Below are 15,597 nucleotides of genomic sequence, written 5' to 3'. Positions count from 1 at the left end.
TACATGACAGCTCAATAAAATGCAGTTTGTTGCGCTAAAAGTTTCAGGAATAAAAAATTCCTTTGAGTTGTTCATTTGTTTATTCATCACTCCGAACGGAAGATGGCGCACTACTGAGACCGGCCCACCAGTTCTGTGCACTTTGACTTCGTTCTGTTGTCTCTGATCGGTTCTCATTTGAAGAGGATTTTGCGGGTTAGCACGATAATGGGAGTCTTCCTCCAAACGGATGGACATTTAGGACTGTCTCATTATCTCAGCGGTGGCAACACTCGCTGTTAAAATTAACCCAACGACTCTGCTGATTAACGTGGCTATCTTTAATTAATAGTGCGTGTTTAACGTGGTGCTCGGTGTATGGATTTGTTTTGCTACATAGCTAGTTAGCTGATAGCTAATAGCGGTAATTTAAAACATGCAAGACAGTGCAACTCTCGGTTTTGAAAATAAACTTAAGTTAGATTATGAACGCGCTGTGATCTCCTCTGTCTGTCATCATGTATCCAAAGTCAGTTCTTCCGAGTAACGGAACAAGGAGCTTCGGAGTTGCCGATCTGAGCTAGCCTGCTAGCATTTAACAGTTCCGACAGCGTGAGGATTCGGGCTGTGGCGACCAGCTGATCTGCTCCTTGGGTCAGCTGCTTCCAGCATCAAGTGTTTGGGACTGGATACGTTTCCAGCTACAATGGCTAATGTTACAGACCTGCAGACAAAATACAGCAAGCTGGCGCAGGAGTATTCAAAGGTAAAAAGGGACAAAAAATTAAACGTAATTTGCCATGTGATTCAAGTTCAAGAAATGTTGTAATCTGATTATTATAATAAAATATACAGAATCAGAGAAAATAATGACAATATTGTCACAGTGCTTGTCTTACAGCAGTAACACATTTCATACCATGTTTTTTAATAACATTTTCTATAGCCGTTTGCTACAGAGCCGGTCTAAGGGTATATGAGGCCCCCAGGACAGTTTTATTTGGGCCCTCATTTCCAGTTAAGCCTAGCGGTCACCACACCACCATTAATATCTCTTTTAAGCGTTTCATGTCTAATATTTTACAGTTACTTTGTGCAAATAATGTAAGCTACTTCAACACACTTGTCTGATAATGTTAAATTACATTTACTCTTTGATTCTTTTTAATGTAGCCTTTAAAATTTTACCAACTTTGTTTGTGTGTGGGGGTGGGTAATATCTACTTCGATTAATCACAATAAGAACTACTTGTTACTACTTGTTTAGGTAATTGTGTTACAGCAATTATAGCAGCAAACGCAAATACCGGTCTTGTCTTGAAAAAACCATTTGTAATACACTTCTCTAGGACACTAGTCGCATAAAGAAGTGCAATTTGTTGGATTAATCTGCACAAATCACATGCATTTTGTCATATTTTTGAATGTATTAATATTTATTAATTCTTTCAATGAAAAAACAGTGGAGAAAATTGTCAAAATAACAATCCTGTCGATACAAACTGTATTGTTTTATTTTAAACATCATCAATTGGAATTTATTGTGACAGGAATACATCAAAATTCTTATAAGCAGTTGCAGAGTTTATTCGATCAAAACACAATTTGTTTTGATCCAGAATCATATTCTGACAATTGCAATCAGTCAAATAAAGAGAGTAATATAAAGTCCTATGAAAATCAATGTGTGAAATTTAAGCATTTTTATGACAATTTAAAGATGATCAAAATATACTGAAAAATATTTTGGTGTGCAAAGGTGAAAGTAAATGACAACAGTCATTTACAAAGAGGTGAAGTGGAGCTGATAAAAGTTTACACAAACCTGATAGCACACAAGTAAAAAATGCTCAACTGGATCAGGATAAGTAGTCTGCTTTGAGAGTCTGGTTCAGCTTTCATTGTAACAAATGCCAGTATGTATCATTAATTGGTGCAACTACAGAGTGCAGTGGAGTAGATAGAGATGACCATGTTTTCTGTGTAAAGGAATTTGCTCACCTAAAACATTCAGGCGTATGTAATTTGAACGTCTGCATGTTCTTAATTAATGGTTTGCACGCCCCAATTCCTAAGGTGTACGATATAAAATATTTAAAAAGCTGTGCCTCAGTGAGCTTGAGCTCTGCACGTCTCGCTTGATGTTTTAATTACCCACAATGCATGATGTGTTAAAGACGTCGTAAACACTCCTGATGGTTAATTTGTGATCTGGCGACAGTAAAGCCTGCCTGTCAGTGTGTTCTGTGGAGCATTATTTCAGCCCTTTGTTTCTCTGTCAGCTGACATCACAGGGAGTGTAAACTGCTTCCTCTTTAGCTCTCGTCTCTCCATTAACTAAGCACCATATCCTGAACCAGGAAGTGCTGACTGTGTAACTGTCAAACATTCATGTTCCCTGTCTAGATTTTTAAAAACCTACTAGAATTCAGTAGGTTTTTGTGATTCTGGATAGAAAGGATGAAAAACATCAAAGGACTGGCAGTAATACACATAATGTTTTTCTGTATTTGTAAATCAAGTTCACTCAGGACTTTATCTCTGTCTGTATGTCATTGTTTTTCTTTTCTTGTGTTTGTTCTCAGCTCCGTGCCCAGAACCAAGTGCTGAAGAAGGCAGTTGTAGATGAACAGGCCAACTCTGCCTCTTTAAAGGTACATTACAGAGACTGTTACGACCCCCGACTCATCTGAATGCAAAGTGTTTATCATAAAATACATCGGAAAAATTGGCAAAAAAATTGAAGTCCTCTTTAAGATTTTGTGTATCAGTGCAGAACCAAGTTGACAGAACCAATCTAAGGCTGGTTGGAACTAGTAATGGCCTCTTCTGCAACCTGTTGCTGCACACTGCCTGTCAGTTGGGTGAAAGAAGATTACTACCGTTTCCTGAACACATTTTTTTTGTTTGCAAGAGTAGGAATAATTGTTGCTTTTCTGATTGGAATAAAGCAATTTGATCATATTATAAATTTTATTTATACATTTTATTTTCTAGTTATTCTAAAACCTTAGAATTTTTAATGAAGGTCCAGATAGTTAGAAATTTACTGGATTTCTAACCTGTTGTTGTTTCCTGTTGGAAAGATGGGAGCAGACCCTTTGAAAAAATATTTTAGTGGAAGAAGATGTTTATCCATACAAGTCTTAAATTTAATAATTTCTAATGTAAATCTTCAGAAGTATGCCAAGATTTTAAACAGTCTGTATTAGATCTAAATCAGTGACATCAGTGACTTATTGGGTTAATTTTTGTTTTTACCTCGATAAATTTGCTACTGCCAGTTGTGAGATCTATGTGCTGTATTTCTTTTACGATTGTTACACAGAGGCAAAACTACAATACCCACAATGCAGGGAAACAAATCAGCCTGTTTTTGAGGAAATTTTGAATGCAGAGCCAAGAAATAAAAAGATGCATGAAAAGTTTCCTTTCTATCAATGTTAAATATAAATTCTTACATTACGTTTTGTGGTTCATGTACGTCTTGAAATTAAATCACAATGGTCTTGAAATAATGGAAAATTTGTTCTCTCATGTCTTTCTTTTTATTGCTTTTCTTGTTCTCGTGGTTTGTCAGGACCAGCTAAAGCAGAGGGACCAGAGCCTGAGGAAGCAGGAGCAGGAGATGGACAGCCTGAGCTTCAGGAACCAGCAGCTCGCCAAGAGGGTGGAGCTGCTACAAGAGGAGCTGGCTGCTAGTGAAGGCAGGAGCAAAAAGGGGAAGGTGAGTTTTTACCAACAGAAATGAGTGCTTGGTGAAGTGGAAAAGTTTTTATAACCGAGTAGTGGTCAAAGAATTATTCATAAAACGATATAGGCCTGTTTGAAAAGGTTTATTGAGGAACATTTTAGGTAAATTTTTACAAATCTGACCAGTTGCTGTTTTCCTTCCAGAGTAAAGGAGACTCTCCACTGCAGCCAGGCCTGCAGACACAAAGTGTTTTCAATGAAGATCTGCAAAAAAAGATAGAAGAGAATGAGCGTCTTCACATACAGGTAGACATCTACTTTGTATAATTTCTTACTCTGAAAGTATGTGTGATGACCTCTGACCTTTCCTCTTCTCCATACTTATTAGTTCTATGAGGCCGATGAGCAGCACAGGAAGAAGGAGGCCGAGCTGAGGGCCCGGCTGCAGAAGCTGGAAGGGGAAACAGAGGAACACCAGACTGTTGTTGACACACTCACAACAAAGTATGTGGAAACCATCGAGCGCCTGCAGGGTGAAAAAGCTCGTTTAGAGGTGAGAACCAGATTTCATCAGAGACAGATCAGTTTTGAGATTTTAAAAAGCACATATTAAATGTATTTTTATATTTTCCAACAGCTGAAAACACAAACTCTGGAGAGGGAGGCGAAAGACTGCCGAATGCGAACGGAAGAGTGGTATGGAAACAATTAGTTTTGATATTATGGGGACAGATTTCATAAGTTTTGCATGTCTAGAGGTCAGTAGTGTCTTTACAAATGACCTTGATTTGCCCGGGTGCTTTACAATAAGTGAGGAAATTTGGCTGTGATAGGAAATAAGTTCTCCATTGCTGTATAATAACATTACTATATCATCCATTATAATTCAGGAACAGTCTCAAGAAAGAATGAACCCAGAAGTATTAAGTGTAAACTGTACCGTATTAAATTTCTTGGAGAAGCCTGTAGAGGACGGTTGTTAAACACACAGACTGTTTTTTTTTATTATGTTTTTGGTGTGTGTCTGCAGCCAGCAGCAGTTAAGGCGCTGCCAGTCGGAGCTGAGCAGGCAGGTGAAGCAAAACAGCAGCGTCATTCAGGAGAAAGTGCCCTTTAACGACACCAGTAAGTGACAGGAATTATCTCTGAGCAGACACCAATTTAAAAACATTCATGCTTCCGAATTTTACAGACACGACTGTCAGATTACGTTCTGGTTCTTAATGTTGCGTTTCCATGTTGATTCAAAATGGTTGAATGGTTATACAGCTAACGACTTCAAGCTTTGAGCGCAAAAGTTTAAATTCATTGTGTTTATATTCTTAACAAGTTGCAAATGTAGTCACACGCTTCATGCAATCTTCAACTAGGCGTTGGAATAACTCTGACTGTAGATTTGGCTGCTCTAATTCACAGAACTAGTAGAGCTTATTTAATATGTTATTTAATATAGTTGGATTTCTGTCCAGACATTTCAGGTCAGGTCCGTAAGAGAATCTGAAACACTTCCCAAAACGAATTTTGATGTATGTTTAGGAGAAATCCAACTCTTATCGAGTTTCAAAACAGCATCACCCAACACTTCGTTTTGAGATTAGAGAAACATGGTTAGAATCATCAGAAATAGTTTAGAAACCACTGAATAGTTAAGATTTCCATGAGCTGGAAACTTCTAGAACAGTTGTATTACTAATAAATCATGGACTTGGATGGTGCGGCCAGTTATCAACGACAACATCAAGTAAAACTGAAACCTGCAGCTAGACAAGCCAAAAGACACCTTTTGGAGTAAAGTTTTGATGGTCAGAGGAGAAAATGACAAAAACTTTGCCTGGAGGAGTCTAGATTTCACTTTCAAACCTAGTTATATACTCACTGCGTTGTCAGGCATGGTGGTGGAAGAATCATGCTTAGGGCCTGTTTCTGTAACTGTGATAACGTTCAATTGTACAAGTCGATTCCTCAGATGAACCTCAAACAACAACATGATTGAACCTTGGAGACTACTGGGTGCTCCAAATGGATAATGATCCTAAAGCTGGTTTGAAATAGATAAATCAAACATAATATTAATCACCTTAACTCTGCTAAAATGTGGGAACTATCCTTAAAAACCTTACCAAGGGGCTCCTGATGGTAACAGGAAGTATCTTTTCTCTTCAACCTGTTAAGAGATATTTATGCAGTTTCACTGGGAGTGTAAATTTGAGGGATTGTTTATGTTTATATTTGTTTTATTATATATATTTTGTGTTTTTACTTGCTAATCTCTCAAAAAGAAAGATTCAAATAGACCAAAGGGCCCAAATGGGTGTAAACATCTGATCAGCCGTAAGCTCATATTTGTGTTTGAAACATTACACTATTGTTTTGTTGTTGATTTGATAAAACTTGTTTTATTCTGCAGAATTTAGCGACTATAACAGCCTAAATGTGCCATCACATAACCGACGGCACCAGGTGAGTGAGAAACAAGTCCATAGCTATTTAGTTATTTGAAAACTACTCTGTTGCAGAGATTACACTAAATTACACACTAATTAAAGGAGCTTTGCCTTTGTTTGGATGAAGCTTAAGGCTCGGGACGTAACAAGTCAAGCCCTGAGCTTCATCCAGGACCTGGTGGCTGCTCTACTGAATTTCCACACCTACACAGAGCAGAGGGTCCACATCTACCCCGTGGACTCGTCCATCGAACCCATTTCTCCTCTGAACCAGAAGGTGGGGCCGTCACACACAAACACATCCAGCAGCTTAAAGACAACTCTTTAATTTGGTGGTTCAGAAGAACTGTGAATTATTGTGCAATTTAAGAAGTAGAGTTCTTGTCTCGCCACAGTTTTCTCAGTATCTCCATGAGAACGCTGCCTATGTGCGCCCCCTGGAGGACAGCTTTCTGCAATTGTACCAAAGCATCACAGAGGACACTGTTACAGTGCTGGTGAGACTCTGCCTGAACGTTTTATATGTTCAGTAAATAAGAAAAACTCTGAACGACATTATGTGTTGAAATTAAGGAGACTGTTGTCATGCTGAGGAATTTCGCTGAGAATTTCTCCTCCTACACTCACTTCCTGCTGAAGATTCTTCCCTACCAGCTGAAAAGGTCAGCGCTGTCTTTTGAATGAAAGCATGCTGGGAAGTGGAGGTAGCCATTGTCTGCTCTGGATTTTTTTTATTATTATTTATTATTTTTTTTCAGTTTGGAAGAAGAGTGTGAAGCGCCTCTCTGCACTGATGCCCTGATGGCAAAAAACCGAGAATTACAGAGTGACATGAAGAAGGTTACCACTGTGTTTGAGAAGATACAGAACTACATCAACCTCTTGGCCTTACCCAGTAAGTTAACCTGAAACAACTCAGCTCTGTTTTGTTTTGCTTTTATTACTCAGGATTATTACTGCATTCAGAACTTCTTTTGGTCAATTTGTCATTTCATTACAATTTTTTAAATTGCCAAATGTGGACAAATGTGCAGTGATACGTTTAATAATATGAAGAGATTAGCACACTGCATGAAATATTAATTCCTTTCAAAATAAATCCTCAGATTGATGTCTAATCCATTTTTCATTTCAAGAAAAAAATATGATTTTATTAACCTGTTCAGTAAAAATGTAAGCTCTAAATGAAAAAAACATTAGTAGACTCTACATCCTAATGGCTACTGCAGTGTAACTGCTGATCCCAAATTCTGGGAAACTGCCTGCTTTTAATTACATTTTACTGAAAATTATAGGATCTCCTCAACTCATTTCGTTCTTGTTACATTTATTGAATTTATCTCTATTGTTCGTAAATAACCAAATGTTTAAATATGTTAAAATGACACACAGGCTTTAGTTGCAATATGTTATGTTCTCTCTCTTTTTTTTGTGCTTCTGATAATAATAATAAAATGAACAAGAAACACAGCAGAGCTGGTTGCAGGTGTTAATCTGTTGTGCTTGTTTAACAAACCCACGCCGTGTGTCTCAGGTGTTCGGCAGGACGCCATGCCACAGAGCAGCACCTCAGCTGTCTTCACCCAGCTGGCAGCTAGCCTGCACAGCCTTCATGATGCCATTAAAGGTGAGCAGCACCGTTAGCCGCTTTTGACCCGCGGCCTTTCACACTGAATTTCTTTTGTGCGTCGACTCAACATCGACCCGTTTAGTGTTTATGAAGAAAACACCAGCCTGTCTTTGATGTGTCTTTGTTGCTGTTTCGGTACAGATAGTCATTGTGGTCTAATATATACATTAATTATCCTCAGTGTTGCAGTAGGGACTGTGACACCATTTGCATACAAGTCAAAAGAGAATAAATTTGTCATATTTACCAGTCGATGCTTTTGTAAGTTTTGTAAGTTTCCGTTGGACCTTTTGGTCCAAATACAAAAGTGTAATTGTGTGTTACACGTCATCAAAATTCACTACTATGCACTAATTCTTAGTGGTGATTAGCACCTGGATGGCCCTTTGTTTTCTCTAATTAAATCACAGTGAAACAAATTTGCTCATTCTTTTCCTCCTGAAATGACAATATCCTGAAAATGTATATACAAATCCAGATGTCATCCTTGATAAACAACTAAATATCTGTGTCAAAAGTCAGTTGTTCAATCTAAGAATATTTATCTAAGGCATCATCTCACTTCTCATGTAGTTTCTCTGGCTGCCAGTCCAGCCCAGAATTGAGCAGAAAATCTGATCTAAGTGATAAATAACTTAGCCCTCCTGCCTACATTATTGATCTGGTAACTCCATACTTTAGACCTCTACCATCTTCTGATTGAGTTTTCAGTGTGAATCAATGAAATCAGACGTCCTCAAATCTGTGTAACACTCTTCCTGTTTAGATGGCAACATTTTTTTAAAGTGTTTTCTCTGTGATTCGTATATGAAACTGCTCTGCTTATTGTCCCATTGTTGCATTTAACCTCAGCTGCATTTTGAATTGGATATAAAGCGTTTTCTACCTTGCATTTTGAAAATTCTGGCTTTATTTTTGGTCATTAATGGTATGAATGCCTCGCCTGCTGTTGTTGCATTTCCAGAGATGTCAAAACATTACAACCAGAAGGCAAGCATAGAGCAGGAGCTCCCCACAGTCACCCAGAAGCTCTGCACCACCACAGAGTGCCTCCTCGGATCGTTGGGGTCGTTGACCAGCATCACCGGCAAGGTATGGCCACCAGGGGGCAGTCAGCAGTCGGGTTTCTGTCGTCTAACCTCCCATGCTGAGCAATATGTCTGATTTGTTCACTGTAATGCTTTTTTTTTTTCTTTTTTACTTCACTGCAATAGGATCACAGTTGTAAAACGACACTAATGTGTTAACAAATAACAGGAGGACTCAGCTGGACAGTGGTTAGATTTTTGGAAGATGACGCCCAATTCACAGTGTGCACAGCTGTTCTCTGGTCAGAATAATGGGATAAATGATTTCTCTCTGCGATCCAATTCGGTGGCAGCATCTGCTAAAGTGCAAGCATGATATTTGCTTCTGCAACCTGAAGGCAACTGTAAAAGCCTGATTGCTCAGAGTATTTATTTTCCAGAATGACAGAAGAAACATCACCATTCAGCTTATTAACGTTGCTTAATGTTACTCTCAACAGAATGAGAATCGGATTTATAAGACAGCTGTAAAAGGTTGAGTTCGCAATAAAGTTTTGTATTGAATAAAATTGGATAAAAGAACTGAGAACTGATTTGATAAATGCAGCCATTCTGTGTTAAATAAAGTGATTCTTAAGATCTTAATTGTTTTTCACAGATTGCCACTTTCTTCAGCAACAACTTGGACTTCTTCACATCTCCAGGCTACAGTCCGAAAGGATGCACAGTGAGCCTCAACCCGCAGCAAGCAGAGAGCATGCTGGCCAACAAAAAGAAGGCAGCTGCCTATATCGACATCATCAAAACAGTAAGTCATCACCTCTGTGGGGTTTCTTTAAAATGTTATTGGGTCGTGAGTTTATGTCAGTATTTTAGGTTTTATTACATATTTCTTATTTTTTTTGTCAATATTACAAGTGTTAAATAAATCTTTCTTGTTTTGTATCATAATTTGTTTTCACAGGGTGACCGTGCGTCCTTAAAAAGTCTTCACGGGTCTTTTGTTAGTGCAGTACTGTTTAATGTCGTATATAGATTCTTTTTCCCTCACTGAGCTTTTTTGTCAGGTTAAAGCTGCACGCAGACGTCTTCATTACGTTCTGTGACTTCATTTGGTTGAGGTTTCTGGTAACTAACTGCTAATATACCCTTGGTAGCTTTTTTTAATTTTATTTTTGCAGGTGCAAATTTAGGTTTGCCAGATGGCTGGATGACATTTGTTTTCACATTCTGACACTTTGGGGATAATGCTGTAGAGAGTCATCATGTGCAGTGTGAGAAGAACGAAGCTGCTGCCAGGAGCCATAAACACCATTATACTTATAGGTTTTTTTTCCTGTCTTAAATTCCATTCATAATATTAATAATGTTAAGGTTTTATAACTTTAGTATTATAAAATTTTAAGGTTTATAACAATTGTTTAACTGTAAACTTTAATTACATCTGTTTGTTTTTTTGTGTTTTTGTTCAGGCAAGGCCACAGTCGGTTCCTTACAGGGAAGCTCTGTCAAACCGTCGGATTCTCACCAGCTCCACTGAGAGCAGAGAGGGTCTCACTCAACAGGTAAAACACAGAGATTAAACTGATTTCTATAGATATCTGTGAGAACAGTTTACATATTAATAAGAGCTACAATATTAAATTTAATTGAGCTGTGATAAGGTCACCTGTTAACATTGAATTCAGGGTTAAAGGTTTCCAACATGCAGCCATGTTCATCTGTGAGATGAATGACTTCATCTCAGAGACACAATGTGAAGTGGAAATTGTTAAAACATTGTTTTCTGGTTAAATAAGACATGTTGAAATGGCAATAATTCAAATACTTAATGTTTCGCAATATGTCATGTGAAACGTGAGGAGTTGCTCTTTAGGGACGGGGTGTGAAGTGTGTGTGTTCTGTCCTTGGAAAGTGTGTTTTTTTTCCACTCTCTCTTCATCAGAAACAGTTCTGTTATGTTTCCTCATTTCTCCATAAACACTTGGCATCCTTTCGCTTCTCCAAACCTGTGTTTCCCCATGAGCGTCACTGTCCTCTCATCACCCCGTCGTTCCGGTGCAGGTGCAGCAGAGCCAGGAGAAGATCGCCAGGCTGGAGCAAGAGAAGGAGCACTGGCTCCTGGAGGCCCAGCTGGGGAAGGTGCGGCTGGAGAAGGAGAACCAGCGCATAACCGACCTGGAAGCGCAGCTGGCAGCGGCTCTGGGGGGAAGTCAGAGCTCCCAGACAGCCGCAGACGGTCGGCTCACACAGAGCCACGAGGAAGTCGAGATGGCGCAGACAGCCACAGGGAAAGAGACGACTCTCTGCACCAGCCTGGTACCGTCACTGTTCAAGCTGCTGTTTGTTTTTGGCTTGCAAAGAAATTTTTTTTGCCCGTGGCAGCATGTTTGATTAGCTTCAACATAGGGAGTATTATCACTCTTTTCTTTCAGCTCCCACTAAGCAAGTTTTAGCTTTAAAAAAAACAAAAAACCCTCACGCTTCCAATGTGCTGATGTGGCAGAAAAAAGTTGTTGTTTTTTTAATGTGAGTCAGAACAAAGTTCACAGTGAAGTCACGAATCAGAGCTGTTTGTTTTTCCAGGTCTACTTTGAATTTAGCTATTTTTTGCCATCCCATCTCCCCACATAGGCCCGTCGCTGTCTGATGCAGCCTTTTTAACACATCAACACTGATGAAACTCACATTTATTTATCTGTTTTGACTCCAGGTTGGCATGTTGTGCACAACACCTACAAATGAGCACGTAAGTCATAGCATAATTAACCAATAGCTCCACATAAAAACAGAAAAGATCATTATTTATTCTGCCTTAGTAAAAAAAAAGTGAAGTCTCATCCTGCTGTTGTTGTGTCTGTGTTGCAGGTGGGAGACGAAGAGTCTCGTGAACAGCTGATAAAGACTCACTATATGACCAGAGTGGGAGAGCTCACCACCCAGCTCCAGATTTCAGACAGCAAAGCTGTTCACTTTCACTCAGAGGTGAGGACTTCATCCTGTCTGACAGGGTGAAGTGTTTGCAAACACTATTTTAACTTAACATCTGTAATTCTAACTCTGCATTTGAGATTTTTATTTCCTATTTCTAAAAAATAACCTGTGCTTCGTTTATGCCTTGCATCTAACAATCACTTGCATTTATTTTTCTTTTAATTAAGTTGTTAAGGTTATCATTAGGCTTTGTTTTTTTTTTTTTCTGAACGTTGGATCACTTAAGCATCTTTTATTGAGGTGTTTATGTTTGCTTGGTCGCTGCCAGAGTTCAGCAGATGTTCACTTTGTTGTTCCTGCCTTCAGTGCCGAGCCTTGGCAAAGAGATTAACCATCGCAGAGAAAGCACGGGAGAGTCTGAGCGAAGAGGTCAAACTGGCTAATGAGAACATCACACGGCTGCAGGTAAAACAAAAACCAACACCTTCTCTGTATGCACTCATGGATCTCTTTCCAAATCAGAATATACGCTTACGCTAACTGGAGCGCGTCTCACGCAGGACGAGCTGACTACGACTAAGAGGAGCTACGAGGACCAGCTCAGCATGATGAGCGACCATTTATGCAGCATGAATGAGACGTTGAGCAAGCAGCGAGAGGAAATCGACATGCTCAAGCTGGGTGGCAAGGTACTGCGCCTAGAAGGGTTTTGGTTACAAACCGTTTTAAAGGCTGGATCAGGATCGGGTGGTGGTTTAAATGTGACTTTGTGAGGGTTCAGTCAGTCAGAAGGTGAGCTGAGAAGTCATCTGTGGTTTGTATGGCTTCTAGTTGCGTTTTATGTAGGGCGCGCCCGCTCAATTCATCTGAAAAAGTTAGGCCGAAGTCGTCAGTAAAAGACAGGCCTGTTCCCGAGCGTGCATGTTCTTGCTTGTATGCACACTCATCGCTGCACGTCAGAAAGTCGCAGGTCAAAACATGTTGTTCTTTGAAGGTAGCCATTTTCTACTGGAACTTCACAAGCTAGCCTCTGCATGTTTTGGATTTCTAAAGAATCTGTAAAGATGAGCTTCATCTGTGTGCTGCACTTAAATGCAACACAAAATTTTGGTTTTTATGCCAATCTCTGATTTTACTGTGAACAAAACACCTCAGATTTGACCTTACACATATTTTCTCCTGGTCACTTTGAAATATTCTTGCTGGATCTTTTACATCTAGTCACAACAACATCCCAAGCAACTAGTTTCCTTAAATCTTCCCAGTTTATGTTTTTATCAAATTGAATGACTCAAACCTTAGAAATGAAAACAACTCCAGTCATGAAGCAGTATTTAATCTATAGTGATAACTGGTTGACATGTTTGGTTTCTCCTAACGATGAAAAATGCAGTGAGAGGAAATAGTCATCTTTATTTTTCTCCTTTTATCTAATGTGCCTACAAGAGCTCCTCGTATTGGCTAGTAATTCCTTTGTGACGATTCCTTTCCCTAAAGTGTTTGGTTTGGATAGCTTTGCTCTGTGAACAGGTTCAGAACCAGCACTGATCACCTGGTTAGAGCCAGATGGAATACAGTTGAAACACATGCTTTTTTTTTTCTCACCTTCTGAAGTTAAATCAAAATCCAACTGCTCGGGTAGAATTACCAAGATTATTTCTATTTAGTAATTTCACAATGAGAGAACAAACATGTCAGAGATGTGTTGGCATATTAATGTCTTCAAAATCTGAAATTTACATACATTTCCTCAGTTTTTGATAGCAGCCTTTATGTCTCAACAGTTCCACTTTGGTTTCATCACATGACGGGATATTTGTCCAAACAGGAAAGCATTTGTTCATGTGTGCATTTGTAACAGCAATCTGTTTTTTTAATGCTTCATTAAAATGCAAAATACATCTACAGCTGTTCCACCAATTAACTCAAATGTGTCAATAAACTTACAAGAAGTTTCCATGACATGAAAAGGATTCTTCCTCATTGATTAAAGAGACAGTTATCATCCTGATATAAACTTCTGACTTTGGTTGGCTGAAGTTATCTGATTTTGTACTTCAGTAAAGGGCTGTTTCACAGTTTTTAAAGGAATTCATTCAATAATGTCTAACTCAGTGGAAAAGAACTTTAACTAGATCAAGATTAACTTGTTTATTTTACACTACACCGTTTGGATTTCATAGTTTGTTTCTTTTTTGTTCCATTTTTCTTTTTAGGCGAATGTGAAAAAGAACAAGAGTCGTTAGAGCTGCTCTCAAACCGTCAACGTGTGCGGAGGATTTCCATGCTGCAGAACCTCTTGGTACCGACGCAGTCTCTTGACCTTCAGGATCACTGCGTGTTCAGAGACTCGAACTGGTTTGATAAAAGCTTTGTTTTTCTGTTTTCTTGTCACCTCACCTTTTTAATGATTATGATTATCTATAAATGGTTTGGCTGACCTCTCGGGTCAAAGAGGATAGAAAAACAGCTGAAGTGGAAGTTTTTAATGCTCACCGAAGTCAAGACTTGAAGACCAAACCCTGTTAATGTGTGTAATTTTCTGACTGGGTGTGTGCCTGAGTGTGTGAGAGAAAATTGAACTGTGCACCCTTTGCTGCTTTTCTGTTAGTAGGTGAACAGAGTAAACGTTGGTGGGGTCATACGTTTGCAGGGTGTTGTCTCCTGAAGCGACTCTGACACCGCGCTTTGCAACGTGAGAGTATTGTTTTACAATGAAATGACTAAATCTTTTTGGATTTGAGATTATCTGTGCAGGTGGTAACTGTGTAAATCTGCCCCTTCTGATACGTATATAATGTAACAAGCTGTTGAGTGTGATCAAATAGCTTTCGAAGATGCACTTGAATTCATTGCCCTTTCTGGAAACGTTTTCATTTTCAGTCCTCTGGAAGTGGATTGAAGCACTGATGAGCTCTGTTTTCCTGGACAGGTTGAAGCTTGTGAAATTGTCCAAGTCTGAGTCTTAAGAAGTTGATCTGTAACAATAGTTTTTGTTTTGTTTTATCATCACCAAAGGAAATGTGGATGCATACTTAAAGCTCCTTACATTAATCTAAGATGTAGGAATAAAAGGAGTTCATGTGAATTCATCTGAAATCATGATATAATTAAATGTTTCTTAAAATTATGTATACACAAATATGCATTTATTCAGAAGTTACAAATCTTTATTTCACCCAGATTTTTATTTTATACAGAGTCTGCAGCTGTTTTTGTTTTTTTTTGTTTTATTATTTCAGTACCTGTCTATGTAACTGGGAAGAGTCGTTAACGGATTGAACCACAATGTAAACAAAGACTAGGGAAATTGTGACTCATGACAGACTTTTCTATCTGAAACAAATAAAGAAGCGTTGCTCCAGAACAGTTAATTCAAGACTGAAATTTGATTACAGAGATTTGAAAACACCCTTTAAGCCCACGGGAGAAAACAAATGTGTATTTCACAATGTAACATGTTAAAAGGCACATATTAAAATAAAAACCTTGCTCAATACTGAAGTGTGTCAGATTTACCTGGTTATTGAGATTTTTTTTTTTTTTTTTTTACTTGCCTGACACCAGTGTACACGTTTCATTTCTGGTAAATGGAGAAGACCGGGTCTGTGAGTAGTCTGTAATTTAAAACACAAAAACAGCCTGTGACACCCTAACCACTAGGAGCTGAGGCAGCACTGTTGAAGAGATATGTAAGAGCAGAGGGAACACTCGTTTTTAATGTCGTCACTTGTTTTTGAAAGATGAGAAAGTCATTTGGACCTCTTAGGAATATGCTAATTTTGGACATTTGTTTAGATCTCGGGTCAAAGTGGGAAAATAACCAATAACAACCACTTGTTTTAAGTGGATTCTGTAATAAAAATGGTCAAATGAAATGTACATGTCT

General features: G+C 38.7%; 1 protein-coding gene across 1 annotated transcript; it reads left to right on the top strand.

The window, feature by feature from the left end:
- Window positions 1-144: 144 nt before the first annotated feature.
- Window positions 145-15,212, top strand: ppp1r21 (protein phosphatase 1, regulatory subunit 21). Its single transcript, XM_044136588.1, has 22 exons — window positions 145-745; window positions 2,565-2,633; window positions 3,560-3,706; window positions 3,877-3,978; window positions 4,061-4,225; window positions 4,310-4,368; window positions 4,703-4,797; window positions 6,080-6,132; window positions 6,244-6,393; window positions 6,512-6,613; window positions 6,690-6,778; window positions 6,875-7,011; window positions 7,651-7,743; window positions 8,711-8,838; window positions 9,433-9,582; window positions 10,247-10,339; window positions 10,839-11,093; window positions 11,488-11,523; window positions 11,643-11,759; window positions 12,075-12,173; window positions 12,269-12,397; window positions 13,925-15,212. The coding sequence occupies exons 1-22, from the start codon at window positions 686-688 to the stop codon at window positions 13,952-13,954; spliced, it is 2,358 nt and encodes a 785-aa protein (XP_043992523.1). The 5' UTR covers window positions 145-685; the 3' UTR covers window positions 13,955-15,212.
- Window positions 15,213-15,597: the final 385 nt, after the last annotated feature.

This window comes from Gambusia affinis, linkage group LG13, assembly GCF_019740435.1.
Source record: "Gambusia affinis linkage group LG13, SWU_Gaff_1.0, whole genome shotgun sequence".
Classification (NCBI taxonomy): Eukaryota; Metazoa; Chordata; class Actinopteri; order Cyprinodontiformes; family Poeciliidae; genus Gambusia; species Gambusia affinis.
The sequence above is the reverse complement of the archived record's forward strand: the minus strand, read 5'-3'. Positions and strand labels throughout refer to the sequence as shown.